This window comes from Diadema antillarum, unplaced genomic scaffold (genome assembly GCF_040938485.1).
Source record: "Diadema antillarum isolate AM-2024a unplaced genomic scaffold, OU_Dant_1.0 seq00001205_RagTag, whole genome shotgun sequence".
NCBI lineage: Eukaryota > Metazoa > Echinodermata > Echinoidea > Diadematoida > Diadematidae > Diadema > Diadema antillarum.
Genome location: NW_027271998.1, coordinates 13,422 through 28,658, shown reverse-complemented (window position 1 = coordinate 28,658; position 15,237 = coordinate 13,422). Strand labels below are relative to the sequence as shown.

General features: G+C 39.1%; 1 protein-coding gene across 1 annotated transcript in view; it reads right to left on the bottom strand.

Annotated features, from left to right (window-relative positions):
• Nucleotides 1–14,994, bottom strand: part of LOC139744717 (ubiquitin-associated and SH3 domain-containing protein B-like) — a 48,421-nt gene extending 33,427 nt beyond the window's left edge. Inside the window, exon 1 of the mRNA XM_071655139.1 lies at nt 14,882–14,994. Within this exon, the coding sequence (XP_071511240.1) occupies nt 14,882–14,994 (113 nt within the window). The remainder of the gene's footprint in view (nt 1–14,881) is intronic.
• Between the last annotated feature and the right edge of the window lie 243 nt (nt 14,995–15,237).

Here is a 15,237-nt window from a genome sequence, read left to right as displayed (position 1 = left end):
TCTGATACAAATAGAAAATGTAAAATATCTTGTTTTCAAAATTGGTACAGTTTCAGACTTTAATACTTAAAAGAACTGGTTTGTATGTTCATGATATTCTACCACCTCTCACGCTTTACAAAGTAAAGTTTCAAAGGTGAGACACTAGTTTCAATCAGGTTTCTCCCACACATTTCTCAAATCATAGGCCTACATCACAAAATAGCCTTTTTCCATTTTTTTTTTTTTGTTTTTTTTTTTGGGGGGGGGGGGGGGGGGGTCTTTTGTTTATCATTTTTTCTTAAGCCCTACTGGTTCTTCATTTTGACATGATTGTCTCATTGACACCGAAAAAGATGAATGATAGAAAAATAAGATTTTTAGACTTGAATGCATCGTCAGCATACTGCGGGTGCTTGTGATACATGTCACATTTGAAAAGAACGAGGCCATAGCCCAGTAAATGCAAAATCCCAAATTGTCAAAACTCCCTACCATGGAAGGGGGTTGGCAGCCCTGATACATTTTGTATACCATCTATAGGCTGTAATTCGAGAAAAGGGCCCCTAGGGCATAAAGTACCAAAATTGAGTTTTTTACCTCCACATCGTAGAATGAATTCTGAGGTATGAAGCATATCCAGGCAAGGGTTAGAGCAAGGAGGTACTAGTACCTCCATGGTTAGGGTAAGGGCTTAGAGATTGGGTTAGGGTTAGCATTAGGTTCAGGATTAGGAATAGCATTTAGGGTTTGGGCAAGGGTCTGGGGTAACTGCCCACAGGGTAATTGCCCTAGACCCATAACTACAGGTATGTAGTTTTGCAAAATGTTTTCTGAATTCCACTCCTAAGTGCCTCAATTATGAAATTTAAAAACATGTTTTGCCCAAATACTGCACCTTTAGGTGCTCATCCTTAAATTATGCATTTGTGCGCAGCTATACTACAGCAAGTTGAAATTTTTTGCGCGTATTGGTTTGTAGAACTTCCGTGCCATTTTATGGCATTTATGCGCGACAGCGCTAAGGGCCATTTCTTGTGTCATTGTCAATATGTATGCACACCTGTAGCAAACAAGACTGACAAACAAACTGACGGACAGCAAATTTACAACCTACATGTAATTGACAGACAGACGGATAGACAGCAGAGATTAATTCAACTTATTATTATTATTATTATTATCATTCAAGTACACTTACATGCGTGAACAAAACTGTGATCCACAAACAGTCACCTCCATGACAAACTAGTGATCCCTGCGCTGGCCAAACCTGAACACCTCCCATTGGCCGATCAAAGGAGGCTTGCCCGTTTGCTAAACGTCCTCAAAGTTGAATGTTATTGGGGTACGAAATCAGTAGAGCAACCTTGGCTAATTTAAGCGCAGCAGCACCGGATCACTAGGGATGTGCCTATCTAAGATCTATCTATCTATCTATATATGTGGGGGCAATTTTGGTGCTGGAATGTTTGTAAATTAATGGCATTTACAGCCACTTTTCTCCCAGTTTCCTTCCTCTCCTCCTTCCTAGACTATCTCTCCCCGCCTGACCCCATTCGTAATTTGGGAAAGAAATAAAAGTAGAGGTCAAAGAACTCTTCCCAAACAAACCTCCATTTAATAGTAGGCACACACACAATCGGCAGACCTGCAGTCTAGATATAATACGAAATATACCTTATCTCTCCATTCAAGCTACGATACGTGATTGCACTGTACAATGCGGAGGAAACCTTACAGTGAAACTTCCCGTGTGCGGTAATAAAGTCAAGTACAATTTCCCAATGCAATGGAATAGTCTACAGATTGAGAGTGTAGTAAAACTGAGCACTGCATACAGTGTATTCACAGCGTAATACACTTTAATAAAAACTTTACACTGTGTATTAGCTGCCTTGTAACCAGTAGAATACATACATTGTACCATACATCAGAGCATGAATTTCTCACTCTTGGATGTGGATTACAAAAATTTTTCCTTGTTGATCAATGATGTCTACCATCCATTGAGGATATATCATGTTTGATGCATAATTCGCATTTTATAGCCATATTTTCTCTTGAAATGGGACTATGCTCAAACATTGCTTCGATGCTCAACTATGATTTAATCAAACACAAAACTGTATCACAAATCCAGAAAAAGTGTCATGTTCACACCACATGGCATATGGTGTAATCAATTCTTCTATCAATGCAAAAGTTTCTACCATCCTTCTCACAGCTCCAGCCTCTGTGCCGACTGGTCAAATATTACGCCAGTTCTCTCTTCATACAGCGTTCTTTATTGTTTATTTATTGCTCAAAACAGATCAGCAACTATTAAAAGGAAATACTGTAAAAGTGGTTTCTTTCGCGGTGGTTTTATTTTCGCGCTTTTCACACTTTGAGGTTGAACCGCGAATTTAACATCACGCGAAAATGTTTTGAACTCGTCGATTGTTACAATGTTATCATTACCGACCGCAAATTTAAACACACGCGAAAAAGTTGGCACCGATGGAAACCGCGAAAGTTTCTGTACGCGAAAGAAACCACTTTTAAAGTATGCTTGATGGCAGTGTTTATTCTCAGTTTTCTCTCTTCATTAGGCGCGGTCAGACTGGCAAAAGATCGAGAAGTTTATAGACCGATTCGGGTTCGTTGAGGGCAGCAGACAATTTGTGGCACTGGGCGCAGCCATGAGCTCATTTTGAGGTGTCTTTTAGCCGACCGCCCTCCTCTCCCCCACCCCCCGGGCAACATGTTTATCGCGCACTTGTAACAAAGGTTCGCGCACTAAGCAAGCGTTCGTGCACTCAGTACGAGACACCTATTGGCTAAAACAACCATGCATCAGTTTTTCATTCCGCGCGCTGAAGGAGATGGGGGAGAGGGGAGGGGGGGGGGGGGTCGGCTAAGACACCGCAGTAATGGCGCTGCCCATGCCAAAAATACACATACATGTAGCGCGTCACAGAATCGGTCTATAAGGTCACGATCTTTAAGATCTCGAAGTTTTGCCAGTGTGACCGCAAATTTCCCGCGAAACTTCCCGCGAAACTTCTCGATCTGTTTGCGGGCGGTGTCTCCGAAGCACGAGGCCATTGTCATGTCTAGCCGTGCACTGTTACATCACAATCACCAGCCATCGGATGGCGCGCTCTTTCTTGCATGCGTACCAATGGCCCAAACTTCGCAATCTTTAACTTCTGTGGGTCAGTTTGACCTTTGGGATACAAGGTGGCCATTTTTGATGCAGACAAAGTAGAGAGCTCTCCTCACTCTGAAATTCAATATTGCAGCATCGCTGAATGTTTCCTCGGTTGTGTGAATGAACAATGATTCCAACTGCAACTGCAATACCGTGTTTGTAATTCAGCATTCTATTTCTCGATAGGTGTGAAAATGGCCTTAGAGATTTAGACAAATCCCCAAATGTCCTCTTGCTGGGTATTGGCTCCCACTGCTGGTTTGATTAGTCTGGCAAAACGACCATCTGCTTGCTCCTGTTGAAATCATTATAGCATTATAGCCTTTGACATTATGAAAACTATACCAGTTGTTATAGAGGGACACAAACATAAAAAAAAGAATAAAAAGGGCCAGAGGTGATTGATTCATTCCAAGTTTAACCCGTTGAGAACAAGTTCTGAGTATACTCGGGCAAGCGTCTATGGGAAATGCGTGATGTAGCAAAATCAAACTGTCCTCAACAGGTAAAGGACGAGTAAACAAGAAAGCAGAACAACAGCACAGCTAAAGCTACATAGGAGCAATGTTCTCCAGTCAATTCTAACAGTTTTACAGTTGCAGATGATTATTACTTTAATTTGAGAATCTAACATCCAGTGCTCATTTATTTGAAAACCAAGGCATTTCTTTTTGATATTTTGATGAGTAATACAATGTAACTCATACACTAGTATACTCCCCCTCACCCAAAACATTTGATACAGTGATACCAACACAAACTTTCCTCATGATTACAAAACACAGCTGTCAGACCACTTTGCCACTTCCGAAGGCAGGGTCTGGTGTTAAAAAGCTCTGAAACTAAAAGCTTGGGCGTAAGTGGTTTTGCTTATGCAACTGGGGCTGCATCTGAAAAGCTATTACCTCCATAATGGGAATGCACGCAGCGGTCCCAGGCCGTGATAGGCAATTAATGATATCTCGAATTCCTCGCCACTTCCCCATTTCCTTCCTACACCGCAGCTTGTGGAATGAGCCCAGTGTGCCTGATTACTAATCCACACGCAGTTTTATGAGTTAAAAACGACATGTTGGTTCACTGCTACCGTACTTTGGGGCTACCAACATACATGTGTACAGTATCTGAAGATGTAAAAACTCTGTATATCATTTATGTGTATGTATTTTTCTGATCATAAACAAACTCATTAGGTGATCCGAGTATCCTCTCGGATCACCTATTGTATCTGTACGGATTCTTTCTTCTTCTTCTTTCTTTATTTCTCCCCAAAAGTTGTGCAGAGGTTAGCTCAGAAAGTACTCTGCCTATCAATTTCAAACTTATACCATGTATGTATCGTGTCCCAAAGACGGCAATCGAACTAAAATCAAAGTGATCAGTCGACCGTGACGTCACTATGACGTCATTATATGAAAACACATTTTCAGTCATATCTCATTAATGGAATGAAGTTTTTCAATGAAATTTACGTCACATATATTTCAAGTTATGCGCATTCTACTCATATTCTCAAAATTCACATTTTCTCTTGGAACGTGCGCGTACGCGCGCGTTGAAATATTTGTATGCTCAAATCGAGCTCAAATTTTTTTTGCACACGTTTCAGACCATTTGGAGCATTTTTTGAAAAATTGAAAAAATCGGACGGACGCGTACGCGCGCGCGCATATACGCACGCACAGCTTATATGCAATAGAAATTTCCCGTTTTTTCACACGTATCGGCTGCCTGAAATGTCAAGGAATATTTCTACCAAGTTTCAAGTCAATCCGACTCAATATGACGTCATACGGGCCCGTCAAAGTTGAAATTCCGCGCGTGCGTCAATGGCGATATACAGTACAACTATGCCAAAAAACTGCCAATTTTAAATCCGATTTTACTCGTCAGGATGGACGGTGACCCCCCATTTTCTATACATATTTTGAAAACTGATGAGTTGTACATGTCATTTCATGGGTTGGCAACGCTGACAAAATGATTAAAAGATATCAAATTTCTTAATAAAGTAAAAAAAGTAAATTTTCAAAATGACGTCATCAAATTTCAAGTTCATTCGAGCGTATCTCACTAGTCCTTTGTCAATTTTCACCCAGATTTCAGTATGATGTAGCTTATTTAATGTTCTTTCAAACATAAAATTACAGTGTTCTGATTGGATAACGGTATCACCTCGTAAAAATGGATTAAAAGTAATCTTGTCAAATTTGACCAGTTTACGTGTTATCTCTATGGGAGTGCAGTTTTTCTGGAAATGAAAATTGACATGACTATCTTTATCGAGCACTAGCTCACTTAAGCTTCGGTAAATTTCTCCCAGATTTTAATATGTTGTAGCTGAGACTTTACGCTACCGTAAGTGTGCCCTTTGTTTTTTCATACGATGTCAAAATCACGTCAAAAAATTGGGTTGAATTTCAGGCTTATCTTCGATGTATTGAGATATTTCTTTCTTTCTGCAACTTTCTTTGCAATAACTCAAGAAAAACGGCCTCTATCACTTCTATATTTTGCACATGTTTAGTTCATGTCACGTGAATTATTTCATAAAATAACAGCTACTTGATCGGACACCATCTTGGGTATGTAAATTAGGGTCAAAGGTCATAGGTGTTTCACCCTGTATCTTAGTGAATACATGTCCTATCTTTCCCATATTTTGCACACGCAAAGACCATGTTACAAGGATCATTTCACAAAATAATCACTTTTTACTCAGATGCCATCTTGTCTGTGCAAATTGAGGTCAAAGGTCATATGTACTTCTTTTTGTATCTTCGTTATGACGTGTTATCTCTATGGGAGGGAATTTTCTTTAATGTGAAAATTGACATGATTGTCTTTATCGAGCACTAGCTCACTTACCCTTCGGTGAATTTCTCCCAGATTTTAATATATTGTAGCTGAGACTTTGCGCTATCGTTTCATTTCCTTCGTTTTTTCATACGATGTCGGAATTACGATAAAAAATTGGTTGAAATTAAAGCTTATCTTCCATGTATTGAGATATTTCTTTCTTTCTGCAACTTTCTTTGCAATAACTCAAGAAAAACACGCCCTATCACCCCCATATTTTGCACATGTTTAGTTCATGTCTCGTACATTATTTCATAAAATAACAACTACTAGATCGGACAACATCTTGGGTATGTAAATTAGGGTCAAAGGTCATAAATGTTTCATCTTGTATCTTAGTGAATACCTGTCCTATCTTTCCCATATTTTTCACACGTATAGACGATGTCGCGAGAATCATTTCACAAAATAACCACTATTTCATCAGATGCAATCTTGGGAGTGCAAAGGTGGGTCAAAGGTCATATGTATTCATTGCTGTATCTTCGTTATTCAGTGTATATAGAATTTGGTACCAAAGATGGCAGATATGACTCCCTTTTCTAAATGAGAATGCAAACATCACACGGCCAATGTCTCTAAACACAGATGAAACTTGTATGGTCATGCCTATTGCGATCAGGACTCGAATCATTGATAAAAAAAAATCGGATCACCTTAATTTGTCAGTGATGACAAATTACAATCTCTAGTTTTGTTTTGTTTTGCTAGTTTTGGTGGTAGATAAGAAGCATTTGTTTGTTCCTCATTCAAGTATACAAGTGAAGAGTGAAACACAAAGTATTTATTTTGAAATGCAAACCAAGAAAAAAAAAATTTGTTACGTAAAATCTATGCACATTAGGGTCATTCACAGAATTATGACATTGTGGGTAAAAGTTGCTCAGTAAATGTGCACAAAGTCATCCATTATAACGGCAAGAAGAGACTGCTCAATAGACTGCAATTTTTGTGATGGTCACAAGAAGTTTGCTGTCAGATTTGTATCAGGGATATATAATACAGAAATTCAAGGTACTCAAATTATAATGATTTTTTTTTAATTAACTAAGTTACTAACAATGACGTACGGTTCATACAATAGTTATGCTTACATGCAGTTGCTATTAAGAAAACTTGAAGTTAAGATCAAAAACTTAACAACCAATGAATACATGTACAATGTAGCTCCACTCATGAATTCACGGTGCGGGCTCACACATGCACCTTACAAGTGAATCCCACACAATGATTATACTGGAAGTGCAGAGTCTTTGCTACAGGTTGTATGACCTTATGCCCATACAAAATAGCGCAACTGGAGGTTGAGCTGGAAGAAGCGAAGTGTACGATAACTCAAAGTTTTTTGATTATTGTGTCCATACGGAGCGAAACTGCAAATGGGGACCCCCTGAGGCTCGTGGATAGAGCATAAACCCTAATAAGATGTCTTGTGGTTCTAATCATTTATTAGATTTTAAGACTGTTAACTTGTAAGTGGATCCACACGGCGCTAAACTACAAGCTACACTGTACTTAAGTAATCATCAAGAGTTCTGTAGTGTTCGACCTAAACTACCTAAACTTAAAAACAGTGTGTGAACGTACTGTAGCTAACGTCTCTGGGTGCATTTAAGATCATGTGACCTTGCACTGTGTCCATAGCATCCTGACTACAATTCAATTTGCTTTAAACTGTGATGGCACTGTACCTATTTGTAAGGGTACATTGAATGAAATATAGTTATTGCCATACAGTTTGTATGGCAAGCCTTTGAATAGGAAAATCAGGATGTGGGAGAAAGAAGCATTTTTTTCAAAAAACAAACTAGAAATGTCGCTATGGCGACTGGTATGCCTCCGCCATAATGCATGATTCTCCTAGGTCTAGATAGTACATGTGGACAATGTACTATCTGGCCTTTGACCCTTAAATTCATAAGATACCGGTAATCACTGTCAGGCAGAACATGCATACACGCCTTGTATGTAGTACGTTTCAAGATAACTTGAGCCACTTCTGAGATATGGAAGAAAAACTTAGTTCAGCACTTTCATTTGATCTTTGACCTTTTGACCTTTGAGGCAAAAACAAAAGAAAAAAAATTTCCAGAGAATCTCTACTAGGTTATACATGCATACACCAAGTGTAAAAAAAAATAATAATAATCCTGCTGGCACTGCATAAACATGAGGGAAATAGTAAAATTTTGAAGTGTTGCCCTTGACCTTTGACCCCATGAACCCTAAATTCTCTAGATAATCACTGCCAGTCAGTACATGTATGTTCCATGAAGATACCTTGAACAATTTCCAAGGTACAGAGAAAAAAGGTGAAGTTCCGGTTTTAATATTTTCACATGTAGTTGACCTTTTGACCTTTGACTTCATGACCCAAGCTTTCACCAGAGAATCTTAATAGGGCAATACATGTATATACTAAGTTTCAAGAAAATATCTTCAGGCATTGCATAGATATGGTGAAAATAGTGAAATTTTATGTATTTGACCTTGACCTTTGACCTTGAGCATGTGCACCCAAAAGTTGATAGGCACAACTTCACTCCCTAATACACATACATGCCAAATTTCATTGGGATACCTCAAAAGGTTTTGATAGTTACCCTGTCCACAAAATTCATTACGGACAGACGGAAGGACGGACTGACGGACGGACAGACAACCCGAAAACATAATGCCTCCGGCACCACTTCGTGGTGGAGGCATAAAAATGTACGGCCTATGTGGTGTGAGATTTTTATATCAGTTTATGGTTTATTGGCAAATAAATGCTCCTACCTGTACATCAGTTTCTATCTCAAGGCTACACACACAAACACACACACACACACACACACACACAAGGTTACCAATATTTAGACAAGGCACCTTCGATGATCTGCCACTCAAAAGCAGAGTACTAGCAGAGGTATTAAAAACAAAAGAAAAAATCACTTCAACAGATCAGCTGAAATCTCTGAAAACAGGCCCCTAGTCAATAAGATAAAAACAAACTGTAACATTTATACCAGGTTCAATTTTATCTTTGCATTCTTTTGATTTTTCACCAAGACTTTCACTCTACTAAAAGAGGAAATTAAGAGTTTTAGGTTTCATGATAACACCGCAGGATGAGCACAGGAAACATGTACAGTTGTATTGGTCCATCACTTCCCAGAATGCACTGCCAAGTGCTCTTTGAACGAACATCAAGTTCTAAAGATACAAGCTGTACCTCACCCAACACTTGCTAGACATGGGAGTCGACAGAAAGTCACTGACCACAAGCAGAAAGAAAATCCGTCTACATTCTTCTTCTCTGCCCCCCCCCCCCCCAAAAAAAAAAAAAATGACAATAATAAAATATAAAAGGAGTTGTCAATATCTTGTAAATTTGGTTCCAGAAATCCGCCTACATTCAACAGTACCGGGTATTAAAGTGCTCAATCCTACTTTTGTAAAAAATGAGAATGTCAGGCTGTAGTTGGAAACAGCTAAATGATGGAATGGTAGCAAACTATTAGAATACAAGTCTTGAAAAGAGACTAGTGTGTAACTTTGACCGACTGTTTTTAGTCAATTGTAATGGAAAAGGCAGTTCCCCCACCCCCCCCCCCCCACCCCAAATCTATTGGTGGCAATTTCATGTAGAGCACCTGGGGGTGGGGGGGGGGGATGGAGGGGGAGTACCACATAAACACCCGGTAGCAAAATATTTTTATATCCTCTCCAGGGGGGAAAAAAAGGCTCCTCAATGATGTGCACACATTAAAAACAAAATTGAATTTGAAATAGATAGGACAAGGCCCGACAACAAAACAGGCATCGGATTTGATCAAGACAATCTTCATCTTATCATAAATTTTCAACGGGTCGGTACAGATGCTGAGGAGAGCACCATCGGTACTCATCAGAGAGCACCGAATCTTCTCTGAAATGACTTTTAGATACACGCTATCAATCACCTGGCTCCATCAATTAACAGTCACAGTGTCTGATGCTGTACACTGTAACACATGATCACACGTGGTGGCATGTACAATGTGTATGTATAGGTGTAGGCGTCACGTCAACACTTGTGTAGCAGTAATGGGGAATGCACAACAAGCATCATGCTCATATTTGGTTGTTGGTTTAAATGTAAACAGTGCTCAGAGTGCTTTAACCCTTTCTGTATCAACGAGTCAAACATGCTCATATTTCACACTATAGGCTACAGCTGTACTACACAACGTATGTGTACATGTAGGGATAGGAAATTGATGTAGCATGCAGTGGGTTAAGTAGAATATCAGCTCAGTCAGGTTGATGTATTCTCCAAGAGTCATCACTGGATGAGGAAACATGCCAGCATGACTTCGGATCACACATACTTGTACATTTTAGATCCCAAGCATTTCATAACAAGTACTATGATGACTACTGTAAAACATATTCGCGGCATGAATTTTTCGCGAATTGGAGCCGACGGCCTTTTTCGCGGCATGAAATTTTCGCGAACTGCCACTGGCATTCAATGCGTATAGTGTAGACAAGAACTTTCGCGTGCATTTTAATTTTGCGAATCTTGGCGCTCGTGAAATTCGCGAAATCAAAATGCACGCGAAAATTCCTCGTTTTACAATACAGGGGTGTAGAGATGTAATCCATCATCATTCATGATTTCCTGTTGAGATTCAATGACTGCACAAAACTAAGACCGTTTTCACACCAATCGAGACACATTATCGCAATGCTGAATTACAATTACAATTCGAAATATATGTAGTTTGTGCACACGTCCTAGGAAGGTTTTGCGAATTCTGTAGTTTTTAAATTCAGGGCAAGGAGAAGCTACATTTGTACGGTGTGGCTTCTTTCTGAGTCTCCATCTATCACTCTTAACCCATTGAGGACGAGTCCCGAGTATCTCGGGCAGGTGTCTATAAATAGGATGTTGTAGCAAAATCAAACCATCCTCAATGGGTTTAAGTAAGTAGCATGTACAGTACTTTGACTGCAGTACAAGCATTTCAGGAGTGCAGAAACAGAAACAGTTGAAAGGTCACCATACACAAGTAAGCTCCGCCCCAAAAAACGTGTTTTGGAGGTCAATCCCCCCACACGACTGCTTCCTACTTGTACCATAATTCTGAAACGCCTCTGGACCATTATTTAAATCACAACTGGAATTTTACGATTCAAATCACCCTCCACAATTCCAGCTTGCATACCGTACATACACTGCATGTGTGCCACGGTTAAAATGTGTATAACTTGATTCATGATTCTAGTGGTGCGTCATTATACAGACTGTGTTTCAAATTATGCACTCTCAGTATGAGTGAAAACGAAAAGTACAGGTATGCCTTTAAAGAGGAAATTCATCCCAAAAATGATAAACTCCAAAAGAAAGAGAGAATTATTCCCTTCAGAATGATACAAAAATGACAAAAATCAGAAAGAAACTTAACTTTTCTTTCTTTTTTTAAAATCACTTCTTGACCAGTCCTTAAATGAGCAAGTTGACGATGTCATGCTCTCACATCTTTTATCCATTTCATAATATACACTGTACAGAAATAACAAAAAATCTCATATTTTAGCTACAGGTATAAACATAAGACTTGCCTTAAAACCACCCAAAATTAAAAAGAAAAAATATGTTAACTTGGTATGGGAACATGCTTACTTGTATTACTTGTATCACTTTATAGCCAAATATAATATTTTTTTTTCTGACTTAACACATACCACATAAAAAAAAAGAAAAATTGTGAGGGTATGACATCATCAACACACTCATTTGAATATTGATAAGAATTTTGTAATCACCTACCATTTTACAGCAAATTCATGACTTGATACTGATTCTATAAGCAGTCATAAGGATTTTGTAATCATCTACCATTTTACAGCAAATTCATGACTTGATACTGATTCTACAAGCAGTCATTAGAACTGCCTGTGGTGTACCTGCAAGTGCCAACATTACTTTATATGTGGATGCATGTGGACATGTGAAACCTACAAGTAGGTATCAGTTGTATTTCAAGGTATAAAGGGGTTAAGAGACATACAAGGTGTACCCTGGTACATATTTGTATGGGGCTTAATCATTGTGTCATGCAGTTTGTGTTGAGCCCTATTACCAATGGGTCCATCTGGTATGCCATTACTGGTTTCAGTATCGAATCGAGATATTGCGGGCTGTCTGTCAACTGTCGCAACGTCACGATTCCTTGTATGAAGCATCTCTTGACTGACAGACTGAAAACAACTGCCTTCTGAAATTCTTGTGAATTTTTTTTTTTTAAAGGGTGGTATTCAGTGGTTGTAAAACTGCTGAAGGCTAAAACACCATCTGATATCATAGAGAGTATAGAATCACTTTTAATGTGTGCGTGCATGTTTCTTTTTCTCTATCCGGTACTCTAAACTTTATGTAAAGAGCTACACATTTGTATGATATGCCTTTGGCAAAACCCTGTCCATTAAATTTACAATACTTTTTGATTAGCAGGAGGCATTTTATGTGGAACTGTTTGACCATGAAACAATAATAAATGTCCATCTTTTTTTTGCTCCAACATTTTATTATTGCAAAACTAGACACATGACTATGATGTTGATATAGGCACAGCATATGTGCCAAAAGGCATCAAAGTACCGGTACACAAATCTTCACAGTGTACTTTCTGTACGACACTCAAGGCAACGTGCGTGAAATATATACCCAATATTAAAAAAAAAAATCAAGCACTTTACGATAGGTTCATTCTCTCTTAAAGTAAAACTTGTGATCCAAGGAATGCGAAGAAGACAGGATGCCTAACTAAACTATTGTAAATTGCTCTGTCTGTCTTTAGAAAAACTCCTATGTGTACATGTAGATTTATGGATATAAAAAAGGGCAAAGGTGAAAAAAAGGTGGCTTCAAAACTTTTTGCTTGCTCGCTTCGGGCAAGTATTTTTTCTCATTGTTCCAAAACACCTGCCTGACTTTAATTAAATTTTCACTTGCTCTGGGTAATTGGGCAAGTGCTTATACAGCTGTAGTACCACCTTGTATGGGCAAAGTGTTGTTGCAAACAGGTGGTCACTATACAAAGTAGAAGGATCGATAGTACCACATTAAAAACTTCTGTCTGGTCATGACTGTTTACAGATCTACATGTAGGGTCTACATGTACAGTGTACCTGTACATTAATTTATTTACACTAGTTAGCACAAAATATTTCGGGCGATGTTCGCTACTCTGAAGGTTTGTTTAAAATTGAAAAATGACAAGAAGATGCACACGAACGAATCTTCAAAATTCCAAACAATAGTTAGTTTTCAAATTAGCAAACCTTCTGTATAATGAACTTTTTTTTCATTATGAGATTAATGAATTTTCAGAATAATGAACCTTTCTTCATCCCTCCCCCCCCCCCCCCCCCCCCCCCTCCAATTACTGGATAGTGATAAGGCAGGTTAGAGTAACGATTAGGGTTAGGGTTAGGGTTTGGTTAAGGGTTAGAGTTTGGGTTACGGTTTGGTTTAGGGTTATAGTTTGGGTTACGGTTATGATTAGGATTAGGTTCAGAATTAGGGTTATGGGGTCAGGGGAATGGTCTGGGTTAATTGCCCTAGAACCAAACAGTTTTGGTTTTGAAACCACATGAAAAGTATTTCGACTTCACAATCACAATTCCAAGTTTCTTCAACCCGATGAGGACGAGTTCCGAGTATACTCGGGCAAGGGTCTATTGGATATGCGTGTTGTGGCAAAATCAGCCTGTCCTCAATGGGTTAAAAAGCATTGCTTATCATGGAATTTAGTCGAATAATCAGGACATGCTATTAAAAAAATGATGATCTCAATTCATCTACGCATACATGGTGTCATTGTTCATGCACATCGTAACCCATCTCCATCCCCCAGCTCTCTATTGATCCCTCTCTCTCTCTCTCCCTCTCTCTCTCCCTCCCTGTATTTCTTTTTCCTGTGACTTTTATGGTATGTGGCATACACATGGGAAATGGCTTAACTGTTACATGTGCTACAAAGATAGACCAATGACAATGGTCTATGTTAACATCAGCAATGTTACCTGTGTATGTTTTGTAATTATCTAAAACATTCGGTTTTATCTCATATCATAACATTTAACAATATTGCACTTGTAGGGGTTTTCAATATTTTTGTATTATATTGTCTACAATATTGTACACACTCTTAGTCTCACTGGTAAACTTTTATTCAGATCAAGTGGTGGATACCCGTTTTTATGAGTCTCTTTTGGAAGCTTTTCTTTTCATACTGGCTAGGTGTCTGCATTATTAATTCACCCAGTTTAAAAGGCCATCCTAACCCAAGTATTTTAATCACCATTAATCAATCTATGCTTGACTGCCTGCACCATTATCACAATTGCTGTGCAATAGTTTTATATGATTATGAATATTGAGCCACCTGCTAGCTGCTGCAGCATGCAGTCATGTAAACTTTACTCATGAGCAACAAAAGATGAAGGATTTGTTGTGTTTACATTTTGGATTTTTTTTTTTCTAAATGATGCTGCAAAGCACAGGAATTTCGGGCTATTGCATGGTGGTAAGATGAGACAAAGAATATGATAATTTTCAGGATTGTGCGTGTTGCTAGCTACACCAAACCTCACTTGTCTACGTCCTCAGTTTGGTTTCGTTTCGCGGGGTTACTCGATTCGGCACTTCCGGGTTGACTTAGCCCGATGAATGCGGGACGCGGCTCCCTGCGGAACACCCAAAATCATAACATACCTCTCGTGGGCGTCATAATGCCTATTCCAGCAACCATCGTGCAATCAACGTCCCTGAAAACGTTATCCCCCATCCATAAAAACCCATATTTCTGTACTCACACACGATGTTTAGGAAAACCCATGGACATCAACAGCTCCAGGGGAGTTACACTCTGCCTCACGCTGGCCTTCCGCATGGTTCGACGATGGACGTTCGAAGCTTGAACTGACATTTTGCCCCGGGTTCAGCAGCAGCTTATCGTAAACTTTGTGTTCCGATTGACAGTCTCGAGGATTACTACTTTCTGTATTCTTCCAAAAGATGGCGCTCTTCAGAAAATGCTGCAGCGTTGTCTTTGTCAACAATCAATGTAAGAATGACCCAAGTCCTTCATTTTTACATTCATATAAGATTTAACTCATTTATGTCAGGCACTTCCGGGGGTAATTTGGATTTATCATTTATACACAAGATG